Here is a 25,161-nt window from a genome sequence, read left to right on the forward strand (position 1 = left end):
AAAAAATATTTTTAAGACAGCTCCCTCTTGTGCTCTTAACATTCTAGATGTTTGGTTTTTTTATCGGGGGGGGGGGGAAGTCAACTTTTCTGCCATTTTTAATCATCCTACACCGAAGAATTCTTCTGCCTCTTTTTTGGCTAGGTCTTACTCATTTACTTTGGTGGAAGAGATAAGTAGCTATTTTCTTCCAAAGGAGAAGAGAATTGCAATGACAGTCTTCTGGGGTAGCATAACATTCTTGTGCTTAATTTTTGTCCTCGCATAACACAGGTGGATTCCAAATGATGAAGGACAGAGGTCTACATTTAGGGGAAATCAGTATTTCTCTGACTGATTCCAGTGATTATAAACCTGGCACGTGGAAGCCCCTCAGGGCTATCAAACATGAAGCCTGGGGCTTCATTACTTATCAGTATTTTCCAATATTTCTCCTGTCTACATGGTTGCCCAGAAAACAACATAAACAACAGAAGTTGACCTCAAGTCAACTTTTCTTTCAAAAAGCTACACCCAACCAAAGTTAGGTTTGGTCTATGTTTGGAGATTCAAGACTGTAAGCTAAATTGAGATGTTGAAAACCATATCTTGGAAGCATAAAATGATAAACCACTTGTAACTGTTGCCAAGAAACTACACAGATATTTAGATGAAGTCACCAGCAGCTGAGCTGACTCAAGGGAGACTTTATTTTTGGCACTAACAGCATCCTTATCCGTAAACACGAGATTAGAAGAATTTCATACTCGTGAGCCTAGCCATGTTGATAAACACACAGTATGTTCACAGATTCCATCATTCCTAGGCAAGATACATTTGGATCATTCCTAACATCCTTTACATCTCCTGCTTATCATCAACTGCTACAGGTGCTTCAGAATATTTTGGAAACGGAGCGAGAATATGCTAAGGAACTGCAGTCACTTCTAGGAACGTACTTGAAGTCTCTCCAGTCTTATGACAAGTAAGTAAGATTATTTGAGATGATCTCCATTAATGTGGAGGAGGACAGATGCAACTTCTCAAATCCTAGAACTAAGGAGAAATTTCCTGACAATTAGAACAATTAATCAGTGGAACAACCTGCCTCCAGAAGCAGTGAATGCTCCAACACTGGAGGTTTTTAAGAAGAGATTGGACAGCCATTTGTCTGAAATGGTATAGGGTTTCCTGCCTGAGCAGGGGGTTGGACTAGATGACCTTCAAGGTCCCTTCCAATTTTATTATTATTGTTGTTGTTGTCATCCTCATCCTCATTGATGACTAAGTCTTCCAACTCTATAGCCTGTCTTTGAATACTGACTGTTTTGAATGCCTTTTTAATTGATGGGGATGGTCTTTTGCTTTGCTTCTCTAAGGAAAGATCCACACTCAAGGGCATAATAGTAGTTAGGACAACTAAGGAATAGAATATTTGTGATAAGAACCTGGAGAGTGGTCATTACAATGGAATGAAGACCACTTTCAACTTCCAACATGCCTCTGGAGCCAAAATTTTCTTTCCCCATTGAGGATTGTAATAGAATAGTAAAATTGGAAGTGACCTTAGAGGTATTCTAGTCCAATCCCCTGCACAAGCAGGAAATCCTATAATATTTCAGACAAATGGCTGTCCAATCTCATCTTAAAATCTTCCAGTGATGGAGCACCCACAATTTCTGGAGGCAAGTAGTTCCACTGGTTAATCGTTTTTCACTGTCAGGAAATTTCTCCTTAGTTCCAGGTTGCTTCTCACCTTAATGAGTTTCCATCTGTTGCTTCTTGTCCTGCCTTCAAGTGCTTTGGAGAATAGCTTGACCCTCCCCCCCGCTTTGTGACAGCCCCTGAGATATTAGATCTATTACCTTTTCATGATATGCATATTTCTAGGCTGAGCGCTATTGATATAGCATCTTTGCTTGGAAACGTGGAAGAGATCTGCAACTTTCAACAGACACTCAGCCAGGTCCTGGAAGAATGTGCTAAGTAAGTCCTGAATGTCTTCTCAATGGACAATCTTCTTATTTAAAATCTTCTCCTGGGGGGCTGAGGGGGGGAGTCTATCACAAGGAGGCTCCAGGTAGGCTGTGAGACCCTTAAGTTACTTCATGGATTTTCTCCACACTCTTGTTTTGGACAAAACATTTTGTGTTTTATGGTGCTGTTGCTGTTGTAAGCCGTACAGGTGGTCCTCAATTTATGACCACAACTGAGCTCAACATTTCTGTTGCTAAGCAAGACATCAAGTGAGTTTTGCCCTGTATTATGACCTTTCTTGCTAGTTGTTAAATAAATCACTGCAGTGGCTTGGCAGAAGGTTGTAAAAGGGGGGAAACACGCTGCAACCGCCACAAATATGAGTCAGTTGCCAAGCCTATGAATTTTGATCATATGAGCCCGGAGATGCTGCAACGGGTGTAAGTCACTTTTTTCAGTGCGGTCATTAAATGAATTGTTGTAAATTGAGCTCGGCCGGCATATATTGGGACAGACAATACATCTCTCTGCATAAATGTCCCTTCTCCACCTTGGAGCAGCCCAGGAAAGTTATTTTCCCTCAGTCCCTGTTCCTCCTGGCTGAGGCAGAGCTAACGTTTTAAATGCCAACCAACCACTTGGTTTATTCTGTCTTCCTCCTGCGTGTATCTCCTACAGGCTTCCCGAACACCAACAGAAAGTGGGGGGCTGTTTCCTGAGCCTGATGCCCCAGTTTGCGTCCCTGTACCTCACCTACTGCACTAACCACCCATCTGCGGTCAACGTCTTGACCCAACACAGGTAAAACTAAGGACGCACCCAACCCTGCCCAGGGAGTTGGTCTGCTTCTCTCTCCTCACGGGTGCTTCTCTTCCAGCGATGAACTGGAGAAGTTCATGGAGAGCCAAGGGATGGCCTGCTCTGGGATACTGACCTTGACCACGAGCCTCAGCAAACCGTTCACACGGTTGGACAAATACATTTCCCTCCTGCAGGAACTTGAGAGGCACATGGAGGTAAGCTTTCAGGAAAGACTACTCATCCCTATTGGTTGGTTCCACCATTATTCAATGACCGATTCTTCTTCTGAGAGCTGTTTTGGCTTTTCGCCATGATTCTCTATGGTCATCAAGGGTCTTCCTAGGTCTACATCCTAGTAGGTGAGCTCCTGAAAGGAGCCTCTTTCTTTAAACCACTCTTGGACCCCTTGCAAATTGATGGTTTGCCCAACCCTTGTGATGGTCCAAAGGGAGCAAGAAGCAAGGTACAAGGGTGGAGCTAATCCAGACCTTTCCCCCCCTGAAAGAAAGAGCAAAGTGTCTTTCCTTCAGTTCACGCTACCCAAACGAGCAGGTGAACCATCCTTGACCATAATAGGCACAGTTCCAGGAGCGCATCTTGTTCCGCATCTGAAGGAAGTTCTTCCTTCTCATCGTTTCCTAAAAGCGATGACCCAGTTTGTATCTCTGTACGTCATTTATTGCACTAAGACCCTTCTAACCATCGTTCCCTCTGGTTCTAGTATTTTGGGAAGGGAAACACAGCTTCTCTTTGTCTAATTTATCCACTTTTCCCCCTAGGAGGCACACCCTGATCACGAAGACATTTTGAAAGCCATAGCGTCCTTCAAGTCTCTTGTGGTAGGTCTCCGAGCAGCAGTTAAATAGTCCTCAAGGAGGCGCTGTTGTCCCAAGCAAAGTTTCAAATGTAATTTTTTTTTTTTTTGAGAAAGTGATTTTATTTTATTGCCTCTGTTGTTTTTTCTTCTTATAACACAGAAGGTACAATAATCAGCTTTTTTTTCCTCCTCAGAAAAGAAGCAACATTTTTGGGTGGGAGAGGAAGAACTGAGGCCGGAAAGGAGGGAAGAAAAAGTATTTGTTAAAGCAGGATAAACAAAATAATAATTGAAACGGAAGCATAGGGGAAGCCACAGCTCTTATCTGATGCTTTCCCTGATAATCAGAACTCATGAAAATTATAGCATAGATTTGAAATAATATTCAAATACATATGTAGCTAGTCCTTGACTGCAATTGGAACCGGAATCTCCGTGGCTAAGCATGGCAGCTGTTAAGTGAATCAGGTCCAAGTTAATGACCTTTGGCCACCGTTGTTAAGCAGATCACAGGGTTATTCAACAAATCTGGCTTCTTACATTGACTTTGCTTGTTGGGAGCTGGCTGGGAGTTGCAAATGGCAGGGATTCAACCTCTGGACACTGTCACAAATATACGCCAGTTGCCAAGCATCCAAATTTTGATCATGGGACTATGGGGATTCTGTGACGGTCATACGTGCGAGAACCAGTTGTAAGACGTGTATACATATTTAGACATGTATTTGTGGTCTTGTACGCCATGACACAGCAGCCCTTTCCCCAATACATAAAACCACTGGCCTTGGTCTGCCTCTCTCCCTTTCTACGATCCGCCTTGTAATCCAAGCTTCGTTGACAGTCCCAGTGCCAAGAGATGAGAAAGAGGAAGCAACTGGAACTACAGATCCTTTCAGAAACCATCCAAGGTTGGGAAGGAGAAGACATCCGATCCATGGGCAGCGTCCTTTATATGTCCCAAGCCATGGTCCAACCTGGAGGGAATGAGGTGAGATGGGTGGTGATGGTGGTAAGCAGAGCAAACTGTGAGGACCAGATGCTCTTTTCATTGTATTCCATTGTCCTTGGTTCAGCCCACGTAGGGCCTACAGAAGCTCTATCTGAAAAGGTTTCCACTCACGGTTATCACACACTGTGATGTAATGAGCATCAGACAATAGGGGGAACTGCAGGGAACTGTGCTCTCCACAATTCTTCACGCATCGTGCTTTTCTTGCTTTATCCCAGGAGAAAGAAGAACGGTACCTCATGCTTTTTCCAAGTGTTCTGCTGATGCTCTCAGCCAGTCCTTGCATGAGTGGATTCATGTACAAGGTAAGTGGGGTACATGTGTAATTGCAAGAATTAAGTGGGGTTTTTTTCAAAGTAAAGCCCACTGCTGCCCCCCCCCCCAAATAAGAGATGTTTCTGCCCCAGTCATGAAAATATCCCATCTGAAATTTCTAGTTTGGGGTATGGTGCAGGTTTAAACTAAAAATCACCATGCTTTTTTTTTTAATTGGCCGAGCAGTCTGTCATTTTCACATTGCAAGAATAGTGCTCAAGATTGCTCAGAATAATTTTCATCTCATGTTTTTTTCTCCTGGGGAGCAGGGGAGACTCCCCTTAATAGGAATGATGGTGACCAAGTTAGAAGATCTGGAAGGAAGTGATCACGTTTTTGAAATCTCAGGTCGGTGTTCTTTCAGCAACTTAGATGAACTTTATCAGTTAATCCCGTGTTGGGTACAAACCAGTACTTATCAAACTTAAGATTAGAAACTGATGAGTGTCCAAGAGAATCTATTCATAATCAATCATGTTATTTATGCTTAATAAATGTGATTAGTCCCCTATAAAATTTCATTCAACCATCTTTAGAGTGCTGAGATTGATTGATTGAGCTTTTTGATGAAGCAATTGATGAAGGACAAAAAGCTAAAGGGGACACAGCTGTGCCAGGCCAGTCAGCCATGTTTTTCAGCCTTAGCAACTCTAACATGTGTGGACTTCAATTCCCAGAATTCCCCAGACAGCCATGCTGGCAAGGGAATTCTGGGAGTTGAAATCCACACGTCTTTGAGTTGCCAAGATTGAGAAACCCTGATTTATAAACTCACGGCTGATGAGGATTGTGTTCTGATCAAAGTCTCTTCTGGTCCAGAGTTCTTCCTTTCCAAGTGGCAATTGGATACCTTGGAGAAGTTCACAAACAGGATGTGAAGATAACATTAGTCCACCTTTGTTGCTTCACAGAAGCTGAGACTCAGCAGTGAACTACTTCCACACTTGGAGGTGGCATCTAACCACCTTGAGACCCTTCTAGCTTTATCATCCCTGATTTATCTGATAACGTCTTCCTAACCTGGTCCCTGTTCAGTGACCCACAGCTATAATTTTGAGAATTTCTATGGGTCCCGAGGCAATTCGGGGAAATAAAATCTAAACCATCTGGAACATTCGAAGATTGGTGAAGGGCAGGCTCATCCCAGGAAGCCACCTATAAAAAAAATCATTTTTCATTCATTCTTTCTGTCACACGCTCTGAACCATTCTTCAGTCGAGTAATCTGGTTTGTCTTCCATCTCGCAGGAAGCATGGGAGACCGGCTCACGGTACACTGCAGTAGCAGCCACGATTTCCACGAATGGCTTGACCACCTGCAGAGGTTGACCAGAGGAACCACTTTCAGTGGTACCCTCTCGAAAACCCAATCTTGGGGTTCCCATTCTGTAAGTAACTCCCAAACTAACTCAAGCTGAGATACCAAGCAAGTGTGGAAACCTCTTCCTTGCAGGCCATGCCCACGGGCCCCAAATCCACCTTGACCCTGATCTTAGGGGACAATACGAGAAAAAAAAATTGTCCTGCTTCCTTTCTTTCCTTTCTTTCAAGGAGGCCCCACCTTCTCTCTAGGATTAGGGTCACACAATTCACTATTTTCCAGCTGCAACACTTCAAGGTCCTACTGCTTCCATTTCAAACCATCTTTTTTGGGGGGTGGGTGGGAATAGAATGTTTGCATTGCCCAAAATTGGTTGTTTTGTGGTGGTTTGATCCAAAGTTGCTGGGAAGCCACCAACAGGGTTCCGCATGGCTGCCTGAAAAATCCATGGACCAAATGTTCTTCACCTGTTATAAGGGCTGATTTAATTGTCACTTAGAGGAGCTCTGAGGTGATCAGGCAGGTTGAAAGCAAGGAATTCAGTGAACTGCTGTTGTTGGTTTTTTTCATCAGACTTTTAGCTCTACTGGACAATTCCGTGGCCCACTGGAACCACCCCAGATCCTCAAACCCTGGACCTTGAGTTGCCTCCGCCCAGCACCTCCTCTCAGGCCATCGGTGGCTCTCAGCTATAAAGAGGTAATGTCCTATGGCCTTTGCATGAGTGTGTCTCTTTGCTCATGGCAATGTGAAGTCGTAGTCCTTAACTCTGTGACAACACATTCCAGGTTGAGCAGCAGGATGTCACACGGGTAGAAACACAGCTACGGAGAGCCACACGTTCCCACACAGTTGAGTGGAATGTAGGAAGCTGGGCTTAGCTTGCAAGTTTTGGTGCTCCCTGCCAGAAGGAAACCTCGTTCACCCCCTCGTTGTGGTCCTTCTCTCAGCTGCCATACTCATCCCCATTTAGAAATAAATTTTGCAGATTGGTTGGCCAATTAATTGTTGGTCTTGTTCTGTTTAATTGATAGACTTAAAAGAATTTATTCTCAGCTTGTTTGCTCAATGATTTTAGAGATTTTATTTCCTCCTGTTTTTTTTTTTCTGGACAGAAAGAGGTTAGAAGTTAAATAAAGATTCATTTCCATTCCAGAGTCGTATTTTTAGGGGAGGAAGATTTTCAGACACACTGCAAATTCCCCATCCCATCCAAGCTTCCTATTCAGTCCCTCAAGAGCTGCAATTTTGCTCATTTGAACCTCCAGTTTCAAATCTTTCATCAGCACCTTTTGACTTGGTTTTTTTTTAAAATCTCACAGAAACTGGGATCCCTATCAGTAAAACCGCTTTTAAAATTTGTGCTTCAGATTCATTATGGAGCCAGCACATTCTTCTCTTCCATTCAATTGTCATAAATCCATGCATTGTCAAACAACACTATGCAAATTTGGGCCCACAGGAAACGGGGGTGAGAAGTTATTTGCATCAGTGAGGAAACTTGTATCACACACCCAGAACCCCGTAATTTTAGACAAAATCACCTTCCCTCACCCATTTTTTTGCTTTTGTGACTCATTTTCTGCACAAATCAAACCAAGATGAGATTTATTTCTCTTGTATCACAGGTTTGGTACCTTCTTTCACCTGCTGCTTATCACTGGAGGGGGAAATACCTTTATTCCACCACCCCACTGACAATTCTCGCATTCCACTCAACTATTTTAGTTCTGGTCCTCCATGGATTTCTGGAGATGATCTTCTCAAGAAGGTCTTCTCTGAAGGAAGTCAATGTGAAGACTTGGAACCCATTGAGATCAACCTCTGAAAGCCACTTAAGTGTTAGGTTAGGCAGGATTGTTGGAAGAGATGAGAACTTCCCAGAAGGATCCTGAAAGTGCAGTTACAAATCTGATTTTTGGGGGTCCCAGCCCATTGCTCCCCACAAAAATCCATGGGGGTAAGGCAGATTCTGATCATTAATGTGACAAAACTTGGATTAGTTACCTAACCTTTTGAGAAAAGGTAGGGCTCTTCTCCTGTTATGAAGAGGAAGCAGGAAGAATGGGGTCTTTGTATAGGAGACCCCCAACCCACTGCCTCGCACAGAACAATATAGGTAGTCCTCAACTTAACAAAAGTTCATTTAGTGACCATTCAAAGCTAACTTACAACGGCACTGAAAAAAGTGGCATGGCCGTTTCAGCCTCCCCATGGTCACATGGTCAAAATTCAGACACTTAGCAACTGACTCATAACTATGACGGTCGCAATGTCCCGGGGTCACGTGATCCCTTTTGGCGACCGCCTGACAAAGCCAATGGGGAGGCCAGATTCACTTAACAACCATGTTACTAATTTAACAGCTGCCGTGATTCGCTTAACAGCTGCAGCAAGAAAGGTCATAAAATGGGGCAAAATTCACTTAAGAGCTGTCTCACTTAACAACATATGTTTTGGGCTCAGTCATGGTCATAAGCTGAAGACTATCTGTGTAGCCAAAAGATTCCTCTTTGGGTTCAAAAAAGAGGAGAACAAAGCCTAAATATCCTGTGATTTACTTCATTAGGAATGTCGTAGTTTTAAAGTGCGCCTTTAATGGCCCCGTTCGTATTTTCATGCTCACCTTCTCTTTCTTTCATGCTCCTTCCCAGCGGATGTCCTACATCTTAAAGGTAAGGCCAGAAACCTCTCTGCATCATGTTCCCTTGCAACACATCGATGTGTTTTAGTGAACAAGCAGGGTTTTCCCCCAGCGACAAGATTCTGCCCTGGGTTTGAAGTCATATTTTCCCAAAACTCATCTCAGTGCTGTTTGTTTGCACAGTCTGGCTACACGAACGTTTACTCAGTCGTGCAACGGAGAAATGCTTTAGCGGTCTCTGACTCAGGGTTTATTGTTTGGACAACCGATTGTGCTTGCACAGCACCAGTCCTGGTGGTGGCTTATGGGTGGCATTCTGTAAAGGAATTTAGAGAGGACTTGGAGAAGGTGGGAGTGAGCCATCAGAGGGGGAGAATTTGGCACAAGGAGAGACTTGGACAAGAGATTACAAAATTCAGAAGTGGAAGGAGGTTTGAGAAAGGAACTCAAAATAAGCCCCCTTGATTTATTTTTTTTTATACCCTAAGATGGGGCTTTCAAGATGGCTGAAGTTCCACTTTACTATAATAAAGAGTGTTCCCAGAATTCCTACAGGGTCTCTTTCTTGACCTGATCTTTGAAGTCTGTCCCAGTTTCTCTCTGTCCTGTTTTATACTACACGACATCAAGGGAGGATTACTTTGAGTTTCTTTCTCATATGTCTTTCTATCTCAGGACTGCGTACAGTAAGCTCTCATCTAAATCCCTCCTCAGTGGCTGACTGATAAGTTCAGCTCTAAATCCTTTCACAAATATTTACTTGCTAGACCTTCCATGCTAGAGTTCAAGGCACACCATTTATGGGATGATCAATCACCCACCACCTTACCTGGAAAAGATGCAACGTCCCTCTTGTTGGTAGCTGGGCTAATGGCTCAGAAGAAGGACGTTGAGAGTTGTGGGCTAACACAATTCATGACTACCAGATTAGTCCAATCTGCCTTGTATAATGTGCCCAAACATGTCACCTATCAATACAATTGCTCAGCCCTTGGGTACTTACTCTGCAAACTCACAAATCTTTGAGTTCAGTTCTTGGTTAATCAGCTGAAGCTTAGATGCATCATGAGTGGAGATTCCTTCAGCCAGGACATAACCCTAATCGATGGCTTTGTCTCTACAGGATGCCAGCAAGAGTCCAAAGACGATGAAAAAGTTCCTGCCCAAAAGGAAAACAGAGAGAAAGCCATCGGACGAGGAGTTTGTCATTAGAAAAAGTAGGTTGGCTTTGTGGTTCCTTTCTGAAATTGATTGTCTTAATGATGTTGTAAGGTAGAACACCCTGATGTTTATCCATGATATCCATGGTTAAAATGACAGTCTCCTTCTATAGTATTTTATGAAGTTGTGCGTCTCTGCTAAAAGAAGAGAAACAAGCTTGTCTCCCAGGAAAAGCATCCCTGAAGAGTTTAGTTTAATTACAAAATCAGGAGGATTAATATTTCCAGTCTATCTTCTATTAGTCCAGCCCCACTTCAAGTCCTGGATCCAGTTTAAGGTTAGACAAATTGCAATGGGGGAGGTCCATAAAAGGGCAAGGAGAAAGACCAGGAGGAGCTCTGCAAGGAGGGACCTTGTTAGCTGAAGAGAAGGTGACTTCAGGGAGATGCAATAGCCTCTTCAAGGGTCCTGCAGGCAAGACATAGAAATTACAAGTGCAAATCTGAGTCTTCCATCCAAACTGGTTAAGCAACCAGACAGTAGGACCAAGAGAACCCAAAGAGATTATGGATTCTCTTCCAATGGATGCATTCAGTCAGCAGCTGGACCACCATCTGGGAAGGATCCTGCATCAAGCAGGGATGCTGTTGATGGCCTTTAATGAGTCTAACAAAAGTCATCAGAAGGACACACAGAGGATAGCCTTAAAATGATAAGTAAATAAAGAAAGCGAGGAGTGAAAATGTGACAACAGTTTATTATCTTAGAAGCTTTTGTGGACCTTCATCAAAGGTCTTGCCTGCACTCTTGCAAAAGGAATGTGAAGGAGACCCCAGATCTATTGTGGGGAAAGGACAGAGGACAGTAGATAACAATAAGACCCAGTGAAGAGTATCAATAGACAATGACCACTCTCTAGTCAATAATTAATTAGTGGCCGATTGCCTCACACATAAATCTGTTCAGCTTGAAGGACTCAAGACTCAAATACAGGCTAATAAGGGTGCCTCACTGAACACAAGACAAAGTCATTTGTCTAGCAAATTTTCTAGCAAAATTGAGGATATAAAGCGGGGATCTTCAAACTGAGCAACTTCAAGACTTGTGGACTTCAACTCCATGCTGGCTGAGGGATTCTGGAAGTTGAAGTCCACAAATCTTACAGTTGCCCAGTTTGGAGACTCCCTGCTCTGGAGTAAATCCAGAGCCTGTCCTTACATTCCTTTGCTTTTCAGGCACAGCAGCTTTAGAGGAGGACGCTCAGATCCTGAAGGTGATTGAGGCGTATTGTGCAGGGGCGAGTTTGCAGCAGAACATCACTTCAGGTCAGTGGATTGAAGCCAAACCAGGTTGCTCCCAGGGGTTCAAGAGACGGCTGATGCCTTGGGCCAAGTCAAGCAGAGGACCCCTCCCTGGTGTCTGAAATCAGAGGAAGCTCTGATTTCTTTCACCACTTTTTCAGAGCTGTGCTGGCTGGGGAAATCTGGAACTGAAGTCCACCCATCTTAAAGTTGCTAAGGTAGAGAAACACGGATTTAGACTCTTCCAACCTTTCTCTCAGGCCAAGGGAGGCAGAAGCAGAAAAACTCATTTCACCTCTGTTCATTCTCTTTCACCAATAAAGGAAAATATTTGTAACTTGGGGTTGAAATGGCGAGAAAAGTCGTAACATGGGGCAAAACTTCCTTAACCAATGCCTCACTTAGCAGCATCAATCTTGGGCCGGATTGCGGTCGTAAGTCGAGGACTGCCTCTGTTGCGGCAACTGCTTTCTCCTCTCAGAAAGGAACAGAACAATCCGCCTGGTGCGGATGAGTCAAACCCCGAGCCTTTGAAATAAAGCTGACTTTTGAAACAGAGATGAAGGGAAAGGAAATCAAGATCAAACTGCAACGCAACGCTTTTGACCCCGGTTCCTTCTGCCCTCCCAACCCACTGAGATGCTAATCTCCCAAGACACCCATCACTCGGGGTGCTTTTATCGTCCGATCTGCTGCGCGCCTCAGAAAAAAAAACCCAGCTGCCTGGCACTTTTTGATTTTATTTTAATTTTTTTCACTTCTTCCGAAGCCACGAGTGGAAACACAAGTCCCTTATCAGCGGGACTGGGGTGGCAGCGATAAATCAGTGCGTCTGGGGGTGGGGTAGGAGGTGGCGGGGGGGGGCTGCTGTTTCGTTGCCTCGGGCTTAGCTCAGCCTGGGGGAGTTGCAGGTTATCTGTGACATTTTATTCCATTTGCTTATTTATATCTCCCCCCTGTTATTATTTTTACAATAACTCAAGGCGGGGAACATATCCCACACACGTTATTCCTCCTATTTACTCCATAACAACAACCCTCTGAGGTGGGTTGGGCTGAGGGAGAGAGACTAGGCCAAAGTCACCCAGCTGACTTTCATGGCTAAGGCAGGACTAGAACTCACCGTCTCCTGGGGAAAGTCACTCAACAGTCTTTTGTGCTGAAGGTGGGACTAGAACTCCCAAAGTCATCCAGCTGACTTTCATGCTAAGGCAGGATTAGAACTCATGTCTGCCAGTGGTTGGCCGAGGGTCAGTCAGCCTCCTATGATGCCAAAGGTGGAACTAGAATTCCCAAAGTCACCCAACTGGCTTTCGTGCTAAGGCAGGAAGAGAACTCACCGTCTCATGGTGACTGGCCCCAAATCACTCAACCATCTTTTCTGCCTAAGGCGGGATTAGAACTCTCCATCTCCTGGTGATTGGCCCACAGTCACCCAGCCAGCTTTCATGCCTAAGGTGAGACTAGAACTCACCATCTCCCAATCTCCACCCTGGTGCCTTCACCACTAGCCCAAGCTGGCATCAGCCTCTCGGGGGCAAAATTGCATCCCAGATTGAGCTGGACCAACGTCTCGGTTCTCGGTTCACCAAGAGAAGCCACCGTTCCCTGAATTGTCCACTCTCGTCCTCAGGGTCCCGCAAAGATTCAGTCCCCCAGGTTCTACTTCCAGAGGAGGAGAAACTAATCACTGAGGAAGTGCGGAGCAACGGGCAGACCGTGGCAGAGGAGAAGTGAGTGGCGCCAGGGGCTGGTGGGGGTCTGAGCCTACTTTGAAAAAGCTGCAGCCGAACCTCGTGGGGGAAGTTCTCCTCCCGTCTCCATGCGGCCTGGAGATTGCTTGGAGAGCTTCCATTCCTCCTATTGAGTCTTCTGCTGATGACCAAAGCAACGTTGTGCTTCTTGGGAAGTCTTCTAGGGCAGAGGTGACCCACCTCAGCATCTGTCATGAAGGGGGGCCAGAGACACAACGGGATCCCATGTAGGCAAGATGGCGTCACCCTTGTAGGTGCCAACGGATTGTCCTCCACCCTCCACCTCCTGTTTTGTTCTCGTTGCTGGGAGAAGGGTGCATGTTGACCTGGTCCTTACAGTAGCAAAATGAGGCAAAGCTCCTTTAACAAATGTCTCACTTAGCGACAGAAACTTTGGGCTCAATTGTGGTCACAGTTGAGGACTCCCTGTAGTTTAACAGGAAAGCTGAGAACCATGAAATGAAGCACAAGCCTAAAGTGAAAATCCTTTTCAAACGTTAAAAGACTCGATGGCCTCACAGGGCAAAGTTCTAACAACGAAAAGGGGGAAAGGAAATCTTTCATGTCTCATGCTGATGAATTTTATTTTATTATTTTATTTTATTTTTATTTTTATTTGCCTTTTTCTGCTGTTTCCTAGGAGCCTTGTAGATACCGTCTATGCGCTGAAAGATGAAGTCAAAGAACTGAAGCAGGTAGCCCAAAATAACTGCACCAGGCCGGGCAGCCTTTATAAACGGTTTTGCAAAAAAATAAAACAGAAAGCCAGGTTGCAGTTGGGGGGGGGGGGGCTCCATAATCAAGTCTACTGACTTCCCAGTGGGTTGTGTTTTTTTTTTTTTTTAAATTGTTTAGGTTTCTAGTCCTCATGGCAACAGTGACCGGGGGGAGGGGATTTCAATTGCAGTCGTAAGTGGAGGACTGCCTGCACCGCAAATGCAATTTATGGAAGGAAAATTGGAGAGCGTTTTAATAACAGGTGAAGACGGCTCTCCTTTTTCTCTCCCCTGCTGCAGGAGAACAAGCGAATGAAGCAATGTCTGGAAGAAGAACTGAAATCCAGGAAAGATTTAGAAAAATTGGTCCGGAGGTTATTGAAACAAACCGACGAAAGTCTCCGGGAAGAAACGGGCCGCCGTTCCTCGGTGCTGGCCTGACCCCTCAGCCCCACTCGGGAAAGTTTGCAGCCGCGTCGCTCTCGCTCCCTCGCTCTTTGGATGGGGATCACGCCTGTTTCGCTTCTTCCCTTCGCTGCTTCTTCTTGCAGAAAAGAAAAAAGAAAAGAAAAAAAAAAGGCCAGCCGCAGCTCCAGCTGTGTTTTCCTCATCCCAAAAGCCCATTTTGCATGCTGTTCATGGCCGGTGAAGATTCGCTCCAAAACAGTCGTTCCCAAAAGTCTCAAAAACGTGTCCCGGACTTCTGAGATTGCATCTTGTCCTAAAGAATACACTCCTGGCGAGGGATGGGTCACCACTCAGAGTGAAGGTTGCTGAGTGCAAAACGTTTAGAGGAAATGCAGGAGGAAAAAAAAAACAAGACGCCCATGGTTCCTTCCGTTCTCTTTTTGGTTTTAAAGCCTGCTTCTTAATTTATTGAGTGGGAGGGGAAAGCAAACTTGGTTTCTTGAACGGCAACCAAGTTAAAAACCAAACGATGATTTGCACTTCTTTTTTTCAGGAAAGCGAGAACGAGAATTCCCGCCCTCTCCTTGAAACTGTGAGAATTCCCTATGTGTGGCCTTTCCGTAGAGGATATTATGTATGCAAAGGATCTCAGATTGGAGGAATTTGAGTCCTCTGGAGTCACAACTTTCGGTTCCTTGCAAAGTAGCTCAGATCCCTCAACGCTGTCTTCAAACAAAGCAGCCATGTACAGTCACCTCTTCCCCTTGGTAGAGGGTCTCCTGCTCGAACAGGGGGTTGGACTAGATGACCCCCAAGGTCCCTTCCGGCTCAATTATTCTGGTTTTATGTTTAACCATGGTAGCCTGATTATAGGGCGTCCTCGACTTACAACAGTTCATTTAGTGACTGCTCAAAGTTACAACGGCCCTGGAAAAAATGACCTATGACCTTTTTCACACTTACGACCTATTGCCGCACCTCCAGGTTCACGAGGTCAACATTCAGACGCTTGGCAACTGACTCACATTTACGACGGTCGCAGCGTCCCGAGGGTCATGTGATCCCTTTTTGCGACCTTCCGACGAGCAAAGTGAATGGATCAGCCAGATTCACTTAACAACCACACCACTAATTTAACAACGGCAGCGGTTCACTTAACAAATGTCTCGCTTAACGACATAAATTTGGGGCTCATGGTCGTAAGTCGAGGACTATCTGTCTTGGGAAAAAACAGAGGAATGTAGTAGCCACTTGTGGGACTGGGAGGTCCTGTTTTCCCTGCTAGCTTTGTCGCTAAAGTGAAGTCCATTGGATGAATGCTAACGCCGGCTTCACTTTCCGTCCTTGCCCCCCTGGAAGGCCTTCTTTTTTAAAAAGTAAAGGACAGGTTTTCGAGTTCAGTTGTCATCTTATAAAGGAACTTCTTGAAAGGCTTCAAACCATCCAGACCAGGGATGTCCAACCTTGATAACCTTAAGATCTGTGGAACCTCAACTCCCAACTGTGCTGATTGGGGAATTCTGGGAGTTGAAGTCCACAGGTCTTAAAGTTGCCGAAGTTGGACCTCCCCTCCCTTTTCTAGACCATTGGGAAGAGCGATGGGGTTGAAGGCCGTGGCAAACATTAGCCACGCATCACTGAGCATCGCCAGCTTCCGAGAACAGGCCTGGAGGCCCCTCTCCTCAAAACTTCCTAAATTCAGCCGTGGGGAGGAAGAACGTCTATCTGAACTGAATGCTGAGAAGGTTGTCTGGGGCCTCCTGCATGATCCTTGGTGTCTTCACTTATTTCTGTGCTTCCTTACTATTACCAGCCAGGTGCTTCCAAAACCTTGGATCCATATGTGTGCTAAGCAATTCCAAAACTGTGGTCTGGCGCATGTCGGGGTGGGTTGAAATAAATATCCACAAATCCACCACTCTTCAACTTTGAGGTGGCCCCCAGGAAAGAGCAGCTCCAACGTGGTCAGGAGGAAGAACGTTACGCTGATCTGTTCTTGGCAGTCATGGAAACCATCGGATCTCTGGGTACAAAATAGGGGACATCCCTAAGATGGAATGTAAGAAAGAGATCTTTCCCAGTAGGGAAAATTTTTTTTTGATTTCCCCAGAATTGCTAATTTCTTCAGAAAACGATAACAACCTTTGGACTTCCTTGGAGAGCATAAATTCCGCTTGGTCATGTTTCCTCCAGCCAAGGAAATAACTGTGTCCAGGCCTCCAAAATTTAGGAAATGCTGGCCTGTTCTCTGAATTCAATCTTTGCTTTCACTAAATGCACCAGATGTTAATATGTTTTGTGTGTGTTGTTCTAAGGAAAATTAAGGCTGCAAGATTTTCAGAGAAGGCCACTGAGAGAGCTTTTCAGAAAAAATGTATAGGATTGTGCTGTTAAAAGCAAACAAACGGAAGAATATACAACTGTACTAAAGGAATAGAAGCCATTTGAACCTGATTGGATAATATACATACATACATATATATATATATATAAATACATATAAATATATATTTACAGTTCTATGTAAATAGGTTTCTGTTATTTGTTCCCTTCTTTGCTTTTCAGTTTCTCTCTTGTTGTGTTTTTATTTCTGGCCACAACAACTGATGCAATCAAGCCCCCTTTTTCTAAAATATTTTTATTTTGAGCAATTTTTAAATTTTGGTTTTCAAGGAAATAAAAGAGGATTTTCAAAAGAAAAGAGGCTGTGCCTTTACAAGTGTACGTGTGATCTTTCACGATAGCGAGCCTGTCAGGTTATTTTTCCTCTGAGGCTTGATTCTAGTTTTGGTTAAAAACGAAAGGAGGTCATTGTAAAAGGCTCCCTTTAAAAAAACACATAAACACCAGACGTTTAAACAGATAATATCAGCAAAAGAAAATGTTTTATTTCAACCTTCTTGGCAGGCAGTTTAAGAACAGGATGAGATGGAATTGTGTTGTCTTTTCATTGTGCACATGGTTCATTTCCATCAACTCTGCTAAACCACCATATTTATAATTAATTATAGCTGGTTGCCTAAACCATAGTGGCTTGCTTAACACGTAAGGCTAAGGAGCAATAATCTTTGATCCTACACATCATTATTTTGAGCTATGAAAGTTCAATTTGGGAACCCTCTGACCTAAGATTTTATCATGTCGTGGCTATTTCAGCAAGAACTTCACCTTAGGGAACCTAGGTTTTTGTCCCCTTGAGTCCAACGTATGAAGAATAGTTGCAGGAACTGAGCATCTCTAGCTTAATGAAGAGAAGGACCAGGGATGACATGAAAGCAGTGTTCCAATATCTCAGGGGATGCCACAAAGAAGAAGGGGTCAAGCTATTCTCCAAAGTACCAGAAGGCAGGACAAGAAGCAATGGATGGAAACTAACCAAAGAGAGAAGCAACCTAGATTTTTCCTGAAAGTGAGAACAATTATTCAGTGGAATGACTTGCCTCCAGAAGTTGTGGGGGCTCCATCACTGGAAGATTTTAAGAAGAGACAGGACAGCCATTTGGAATGTATAGGGTCTCTTGCCTGAGCAAGGGGTTGGATTAGAAGACCCCCAAAGTCCTTTGCAACTCTGTTATTCTGTTAACATGTTAGCCTTTTGTAAAATATTATATAACAATGAGAAGATTTATATGTTGTGCAAAGCTGGCCAGGTTGGCCAAAAAATGTTTGCAGTTGGAATCTCAGCACACCTGAAGAACATCCACTTGGGGAACATTGGCTGATCCCGAGGAGCAAGCAGTTCGTAGTCCTCTTTCGAGGTAACTGTGACCTGGTGTTGGACTCCTGGATGAAGCAGATGCTTCCCCATTGAGACAACAGTCCTTCAGTGAGTTCTCTAGCAAAGCACGCTTGGGATTGAGAGCCACATAGCTTTCTCCATCAGCAACAGTCCTGGAAACCACACGAGATGCCGTCTTGAAACTGGCAACACACTCAGCCTTCCAAGATGGAACCACTGCTCTCCTCTCATCTAAGGGCTGCCTATATATGATAACCTTCAGATTGGAATAATTCTCCTTCTTAATAAATTAAATAAAATACATCTATAAAAGAAATAGAACCAAACAGTTCATAAATATGGTTGGAGGGCAGGAGAAGTTGAGCCACAGAACGAAGGGCCTTTTCTAGGAGAGCTGAATAAGGCCAAAGTAAGTGTTCCCGTGGGCATAATTTACTCGGGAGATGTCCGTTACGTTCACAAAGACTGTGCAGCCTGACTGGAGCTCCACGGCCCGGCCCACGTAGATGGACTGCAAGCCACACATGTCCACTGAGTTGCTGTAAGTACCCACACCCTTCAGGAGCAGTTGGTCTGTCTCCAACAGCAGGTTGAGATAGACAAGGACATTGAACGGGGCACGCAGATCTGGCTTGCTGCAAAAGGTGACTTGGGCGTAAATGTAATACCGCCCTTCTTTGCTAATTGTGATTTTTCCATCCGAGTTGGAAAACGCCTCATCCTTTGGGGCATAGATCGTACTCTTCCAGTGTAGAACTGTACGGAAGAAGAGGATAGATGTCATTTACTCCACGTCAGCTCAATAAGGTAGACCAGATTAAGAAACCCAGGCCCTAGAAGTCAGGACCACTTTTATTGAATAAGCGACAGCTACATGCTGGCTTGGGAATTCTGGAAGTTGAAGTCCACACAACGTAAAGTTGTCAAGTTTGAAAAGCTCTTCAGCTACTATAATAGGTTTTTGCAAGTGTGAATGTACTTTCTCCCTCTTTCATTTGTGAACTAGGGAGAGTCTTGTCTGAGCTGTCTTCCCAAGTTACTTTCTTGGCCTGGGCTCAATCCCCTCTTATCTGTCTCTTCCCTTGATAGGAACTCTTCCTCCAATTCCAAATGCCCAGGGAAAAAAATGCCAGTTCTCACCTTTGTTCTGGGTGCTCACACCTGCCAAGTGAATGCTTGCACCTCGCTTTGGGTTACCTGCAATAAAAAAACAGCAGTCATTGAAAGCTTCTGCCTTTTGATTTGTTAGCCAGAGATGATATTATCCGATTTTTAATTCACAATTTATGAAAAAGCTTCTCTCTTTTAATAAAATTTGTGAGCTGGAAAAGGTTCTACCCATCTCTTAATTTTCAATTTATTGACTAGAGCAGGTTCCTCACTCTGTTGACCCTTCATTGACTGTAGGATGGTCTAGAAAGGAAAAAGGCTCTAGAAACGCCAAAAACAGGGTGAAAAATTCAGAAATACGGCACAGCACTGTCAAACTGAACTAATTCCCAAGTGTGGATTATGCAACTAGGGAGTTGCCAGCATTTCCAGAAATTTTCTCCATTGTTCTAGGACCAAGATGCCGCCAATAATGTAGTAGTATTCATAACCAATTTTCAGGTGCTACCATTATTTTTTCATTGCATTTTTTTAAAAAAATCTTTTTGGCAATGTGCCTCGAACTGACTGTGTATGTGAGAGGGGGCAGGGGGGGGGAGAGAGAGAGAAAGAGAAAGAAAGAGAGAATGAGAGAGAGAGAAAAACTTTTTCAAAGTTGCAGAAACTTACCTGTTTGCATAGCTGGCACAATTTGCTCTGGAACCTACAGAAGAGAAAGAAATAGTTTTATTTATATGATTTATAGAACTGCCCATCTCACAGAAGCCACTCTGGCTGAGAGGCAAGCATTAAAAACTCATGCGCTAAAAAAAAATCCCACATTTAACTCTTGAGAAGTTTCTCCAGGTCATCCAATCTCCTCCAATACCAGGGGGGGAGGGAAAACAATGCTCTTAGTTCCATAGGAAACAAAATTATAGCTTAATCCGAAATAAAGAACCATTTGTTGACCTACAGCAGAGGAGGTGGGTTAAACTTTGCCTGCCTGGGGCCATGACTTTTCATGTTTTCTCTGCCACAGCTACTGTTGCTTAATCGATTATTCTTAAATGATGGCCATTTTTGCATGATGAAACTGCTGGGACAGGAAAACCTGTATTTCTCACTGCATTATCAGAATGAGTCCTCAAGTGTGAGTATAGTTAGGGTGTGAAGAGGCAAATGCTACTTCCAGGAAGACAGCACAGCCTCTCTGTCACTTTCTTTGCCTCCAAAAGTGTTTGTTTGTTTGTTTGTTTCTCCACTCACCTCTTTTAGCATAAGCATCATCCTTCCCCCCCCCACTTCCTCCCCAGATCAGACAAGCTTTTTCTTAAACAGCACATTTCCAGGTGGACTGAACACCAAGTCCCTCCTTTCCAATAGTTAATGGAATAATAGAATAACAGAGTTGGAAGGGACTTGGAGGTCTTCTAGTCCAACCCCCTGCTCAATCAGGAGACCCTAGACCATTTCAGACACAGGGTTGTCCAATCTCTTCACCTTCAAAACCTGGGAAGGATGAAAAGGACAGAGCAATATGGATATTCTTCCATGTAACTATTGTCTTAATGATTTATAGAGCTGGCCATCTCACTTTGGCTGGGATGCAAGGATTAAAAACTCATGTGCCAAATTAAAACAAACAAACCCATATTTAACTATTGAGAAGTTTCTCCAGGTCATCTAATCTACCCTGAACTTCACTTGAAATTGGTTTTACCCTCAGAAGGTAAAAAGAAAAAGGAAGGAACAAGGCATCCTAGGAAACATCCCAAGAATGCTCTTAGGTCAGACTCAGGCACAGACAAAATCTTATCACCTTTTGGGGAAAATCCATCAGTTCTCGGAAGGTTTCTGAAATCTTCACGCAATCTAGAAAGGAGACATCATCCCCCTGTGGTTTCCGACAATTCTGCACTTGTTTCAGGAACACGTAATCTTCATGTAACGTCAGCTCGTTGCCCATCTATCGGGAAACCGTCACATATTAGAATCGCGGTGGCAACATTTAATCGACTCAACAAGTCAAGTCAGGGACTCCTGGATTTCACTTTAAAACACCAGGGACAAACCTGTAGACAGAGTAGCTAGTTTCCTTTTTGCTCGCGGAGAATGTAACTGCAGTGCACTTTTTAACATTTCTGCTAAATAAGTAAATAATGCTGCTAGTGAGAAATAGCTTACAAGAGGCACTAATGTAGAAGTCATGGGGGGGGGGTTACGATCCATGCTATAGCTGGCTAGTGGATTAAGAACACCCCATCCCTCGAAATTTAAAAACAACAACAAAAGACACAAAGCATAGAAGACATTAAAAAGGTGCATTTAAAAAAAAAAAGAACCCGACACTTACGTACCACATTATTCCCCCACCCCTTGGTTGAATACAGATTAATACATTTCTATAATGTTACCCCTTGCAAAAAAGCTCCCTCTCCAATTTTTTTTAAACTAGTAAATCCAGTTGCAAACCTTTGACCTATCATCTCTATACAAGTAGTCCTCAACTTAACAAAGTCCTATTGTAAGCAACTCACAGAAAATTTACCATGGCATCTTATCTATGCCAAATCATCCCAAAAGTTAAGAATATTTGTATGTTCCCTTTTCTTTGAATAAAATAAAAATTGTTGAAAAAACAAAGGACATCCCATCCCTGCCCTCTTTGTCTACGGGTTCCCAGTTTGTCCAATTTCCCAATGTCTTGTTCGTGTTTTTAACGTTTGTTTTAACGTTTTAATGTTTATTTATCCTTGTTTTTATGCTGTTGTAAGCTGCCCAGAGACACTTGATTGTGAGATGGGAGGTGTATATATTTAATACATAAATAAATGGTCCTGTCTTTCACTTCTTTCTTCTTGTGCATTTTTTTTTTTTTTTTTTTTTTTTTTGCTATAAAGCCTATGCGCCATCTAAAGTTAGGGCAAGGATGTGGTTTTTTTCTCCTCATTTCAGTTCTATTTATTTGCTTGTTTGTTTAATTATCTATCTACTGATCTATCTCGCTGTGGGGCTACTGTGGGGTGGCTTACAACAATAGAAAGGAAGAAATGAAAAGAGTGTAAACAGAATATATCATGATGGCCCCACACAAAGATATGCAAATTGAATTGATGATCTACATTTTTTTTAACGGAGCAGAATTTTTAATCTGAGTAGCTCGTTCCCATGGACCACCACTTCCATCTTTTATTTTTTGAAATGTAAAGGAAGTTCATAAAGAGATGTTAAATCACAGGGTGGGAAATATCTTGATACTTACTCATCCCCTGGACAAACTCTTAACAAGATTTTTTTTTTTTTTTGCCTGTTTTAGTCTTTAAAAATAATTCAGTCTTAATGTGCAAGGTTTCTGTAAACATCTAGGGGCTGGATGTCACGCACAGATATATCATAGTACAACATGATGAAATCATATTATATTAGATTCCCACATGGTCAAAACTAAGGCTGAATTGCAGATTTAGATTTTTGTCTTAGCTTAACGTGCTGGTCAAAATCAGGAAGATGACACAGAAACTGCAAGCTTCCGGTGAACAAGCAACAATCACAATCAAATTGTCCTCTCCTGGTTCTCTTAGCTGAACATGAAGGTTGAATCCAGCTTTGCTCGTGAGCAATGCAAGGTGTGGCCAACTCAGCCTCAGCCATTTCAATCCTTCTCTAGTCTAAATAAGGTTCAAACTGGATCCAGACCAACAGGATGACGCCAATTCAATTCTGAGTAGACAATTAACTCGCACAGCTATGGAGGAAATAGTTGCTCGGTGTTGCAAGAGGGCCAATTCTCAGAAACAAGGGGGGGAATTACTGAAGTCAAGAGACACTCATCCTACCCCAGTTTCACCCCCAAACAATTAGGACAGCTTAAGAGCCCAGCCCTCTTGATCAAGATTTGTTAAGTAGGTTGGCCGGAAGGACTGTGACTCAACTGAGTAGTGAATCCTTTGCATTGATGTTGTCCTGAATAGTTGTAGCCAGGACAACTGACATCACCTCTGAATCTTGATTGTTTTCCCTTGTTCCCATCCAATTTGTCATCCAGTCATTTTTACCCCTTATATATTTAGGTCTCTGTTTGGTTTTCTTGTTGCCCCAATGGGAGAGGGGCACATTGAACGCCAACACCCAGTATCCTTTCAGAAGGTTCCTGTAGGCAGGAAAGGATGTATGTTGGAGTAACAATAGGCTGTCTTTGTGATCAATTAAATTCATCAGCCTAAAACTCTCTCAATGTCCAGCTTGCCCCAAATTGTGTGGTTTTATTTTGCTGCTCGTTTCTCAGCATCTTTTTTGAATGTCTTTGAAAGACATTCTGGGGTTTTCTTGGCTGTCCAAGGTAGCAGAGGATGTGGCTATGTTCTTATTACCTATGTTTTCATAACTCTGCAACTTCTCTGTCTTCCCTCTGGAAAGGAGGAAAGAAAGAAAGAAAGAAAGAAAGAAAGAAAGAAAGAAAGAAAGAAAGAAAGAAAGAAAGAAAGAAAGAAAGAAATCATCTCCCAAACCCTTGGAAGCAGGAGAAGCCAAGGAAGCTGCAGATGGGGTGAAGCTATTTCCAGCTCCATCTCTTCCCATCCTTGTGAAGCCTCCCTGGCTGGCCAGCATTTCTTGAATGAAGGTTTCTGGGAGGAATAAACTCCCAAGATCTTCTCTGATGAATGAATGGATGGGTGGGAAGCCAGGGAGGCTGGAGATGAATGGAGGAAGGATGAAAGACAGTCCACTCAGGTACACTTTCCTTGTAGTTAAGAACCCCACAGCACAATCAGGAGAACTCCCCTCAAATATTCTCCTTTGAAACTTCTTTGAAAGCACTTTCTCTTCTTTCCATTCAATGGAATGAGAATAATCAAGATTGACCAATCCATCCATCCATCCACCGATCCATCCATCCATCCATCTATCTATCCATGTGTTAGATTTATACCTATCTTTCCTCCAGGAGCTAAGACAACGTTCACAGGACACTTTCTTCCAGTATGTTCCCACAACTCTCAAGAGATTGAGGTGAAACCAGGAAGAGTATGACTGGTCTAAAATCATTAAACATCCTTCCATTGCAACATGTGGGGTTGATATTTGGTTCCCCCCAATAAACACGCTAACCACCACATCAGCAAGCAGAAATAAACATTTGATGCCACATGAATTCAACCTGTGGTCCACTGTTGGCCTTCCCACCCATGAAAATCCATCCTTGACATCTTCTCTATAGACAAACCGGGCTTACCTTGTCTAACTTGATGTGAAGGTGCAAAATGTAGAGGACAGTCCCCACAAGTTGGGCAATAACAAAGACACAGATCACACTCAGGAAGGTCTTCATGGTGACCCTTGACACTGGTTCAGCCGGTGGCAAATTTGATGGAGAATAGGGCTCCCTCAGTTCCTCCATGTGCAGTATCTATACCTTCCAAAGTTCTAGTGCAACTACCATGAAATTTGGGTCTTGCTCTGCACTGCATGTGCCAGCCCACAACTTCCTGAGGAACAAACTGCATCTTCCACTCTGAGTGTGTGGAGCATTTGTGTGTGTGTGTGCTAATCTTCCTCTTCCATAACAACAATGAAATAAAATCATCATTTGAAGCCCGTTTCCAACAGCTCTGTCAGAAAACCATTCCTGGGGTCCTTTGCCCTGAATTATTTCCTCTGCTCTAACCTTTTTTCAGGGTGCCCTCTTTCCTTCTCCTCCTCTTTCCTCCTTCAAAGGGAGGAAGAACAAATCACAACACAGGGACCTCTTTGGATATCATTTCTCTGAACAGAGGACAAGAAGAACATTAAAAAAATTTCTGAGTTAAATCCAAAAGTCCATCTAATTCGTCCTTATTTGGTATCCTCAGCTGCTATGTGCTGACATATTTCATTCAAGAAAACTTATCTAATCTAACATGATTTCTCTGGAAAGCTGGCAGATGATGCTCTTATCTTAATGTTGCTACCCCTGATCCTGATCATTCTGTCATTTTAATTATTTCAGAATCAGAAATAATTACAGACAATATTAATCCTCAAAAACAATAACCATGAAAAGCCCTCAGGATGTCCCTCAAAGCAACAAGGTCATTTTTTTACCAAAGAACTTTGAATTCTGGTATCTGAAAGGGGCCAGGGACATTTTT

The 25,161-nt window shown here is 43.4% G+C and overlaps 2 protein-coding genes across 5 annotated transcripts in view; one reads left to right on the top strand and one right to left on the bottom strand.

Annotated features, from left to right (window-relative positions):
• The window catches only part of ARHGEF6 (Rac/Cdc42 guanine nucleotide exchange factor 6), a 31,375-nt gene extending 14,472 nt beyond the window's left edge, over positions 1-16,903 (top strand). For all 4 annotated transcript variants that reach the window (XM_039354740.1, XM_039354743.1, XM_039354742.1 and 1 more), the window contains 16 exons: positions 870-964; positions 1,870-1,965; positions 2,635-2,757; positions 2,834-2,972; positions 3,537-3,596; positions 4,416-4,562; positions 4,802-4,888; positions 5,168-5,246; positions 6,146-6,285; positions 6,792-6,917; positions 8,873-8,893; positions 9,986-10,079; positions 11,259-11,348; positions 12,958-13,057; positions 13,719-13,773; positions 14,095-16,903. In XM_039354740.1, coding sequence (XP_039210674.1) covers positions 870-964; positions 1,870-1,965; positions 2,635-2,757; positions 2,834-2,972; positions 3,537-3,596; positions 4,416-4,562; positions 4,802-4,888; positions 5,168-5,246; positions 6,146-6,285; positions 6,792-6,917; positions 8,873-8,893; positions 9,986-10,079; positions 11,259-11,348; positions 12,958-13,057; positions 13,719-13,773; positions 14,095-14,235 — 1,593 coding nt within the window. In that variant the 3' untranslated portion in view covers positions 14,236-16,903. The remainder of the gene's footprint in view (positions 1-869; positions 965-1,869; positions 1,966-2,634; positions 2,758-2,833; positions 2,973-3,536; positions 3,597-4,415; positions 4,563-4,801; positions 4,889-5,167; positions 5,247-6,145; positions 6,286-6,791; positions 6,918-8,872; positions 8,894-9,985; positions 10,080-11,258; positions 11,349-12,957; positions 13,058-13,718; positions 13,774-14,094) is intronic.
• A 793-nt stretch (positions 16,904-17,696) lies between these two features.
• CD40LG (CD40 ligand) lies at positions 17,697-24,599 on the bottom strand. Its single transcript, XM_039354747.1, has 5 exons — positions 24,267-24,599; positions 20,853-20,999; positions 19,721-19,754; positions 19,082-19,138; positions 17,697-18,697 (listed from the first exon to the last, which is right to left on the bottom strand). Exons 1-5 carry the CDS (start codon positions 24,429-24,431, stop codon positions 18,327-18,329), a joined length of 774 nt encoding a protein of 257 aa, XP_039210681.1. The 5' UTR covers positions 24,432-24,599; the 3' UTR covers positions 17,697-18,326.
• Between the last annotated feature and the right edge of the window lie 562 nt (positions 24,600-25,161).

Source organism: Crotalus tigris, unplaced genomic scaffold, assembly GCF_016545835.1.
Source record: "Crotalus tigris isolate CLP2741 ecotype Arizona unplaced genomic scaffold, ASM1654583v1 scf7180000018585.330925593:3314079, whole genome shotgun sequence".
In the NCBI taxonomy this organism is placed as follows: domain Eukaryota; kingdom Metazoa; phylum Chordata; class Lepidosauria; order Squamata; family Viperidae; genus Crotalus; species Crotalus tigris.

Coding starts and splice junctions, on each gene's coding strand:
- CD40LG (XM_039354747.1), bottom strand. CDS start 24,431: ATGGAGGAACTGAGGGAGCCCTATTCTCCATCAAATTTGCCACCGGCT. Junction 21,000..24,266: donor TTCACATCAAGTTAGACAAG/GTAAGCCCGGTT, acceptor GTTTCCCGATAG/ATGGGCAACGAGCTGACGTT. Junction 18,698..19,081: donor TGTGAGCACCCAGAACAAAG/GTGAGAACTGGC, acceptor TCTTCCGTACAG/TTCTACACTGGAAGAGTACG.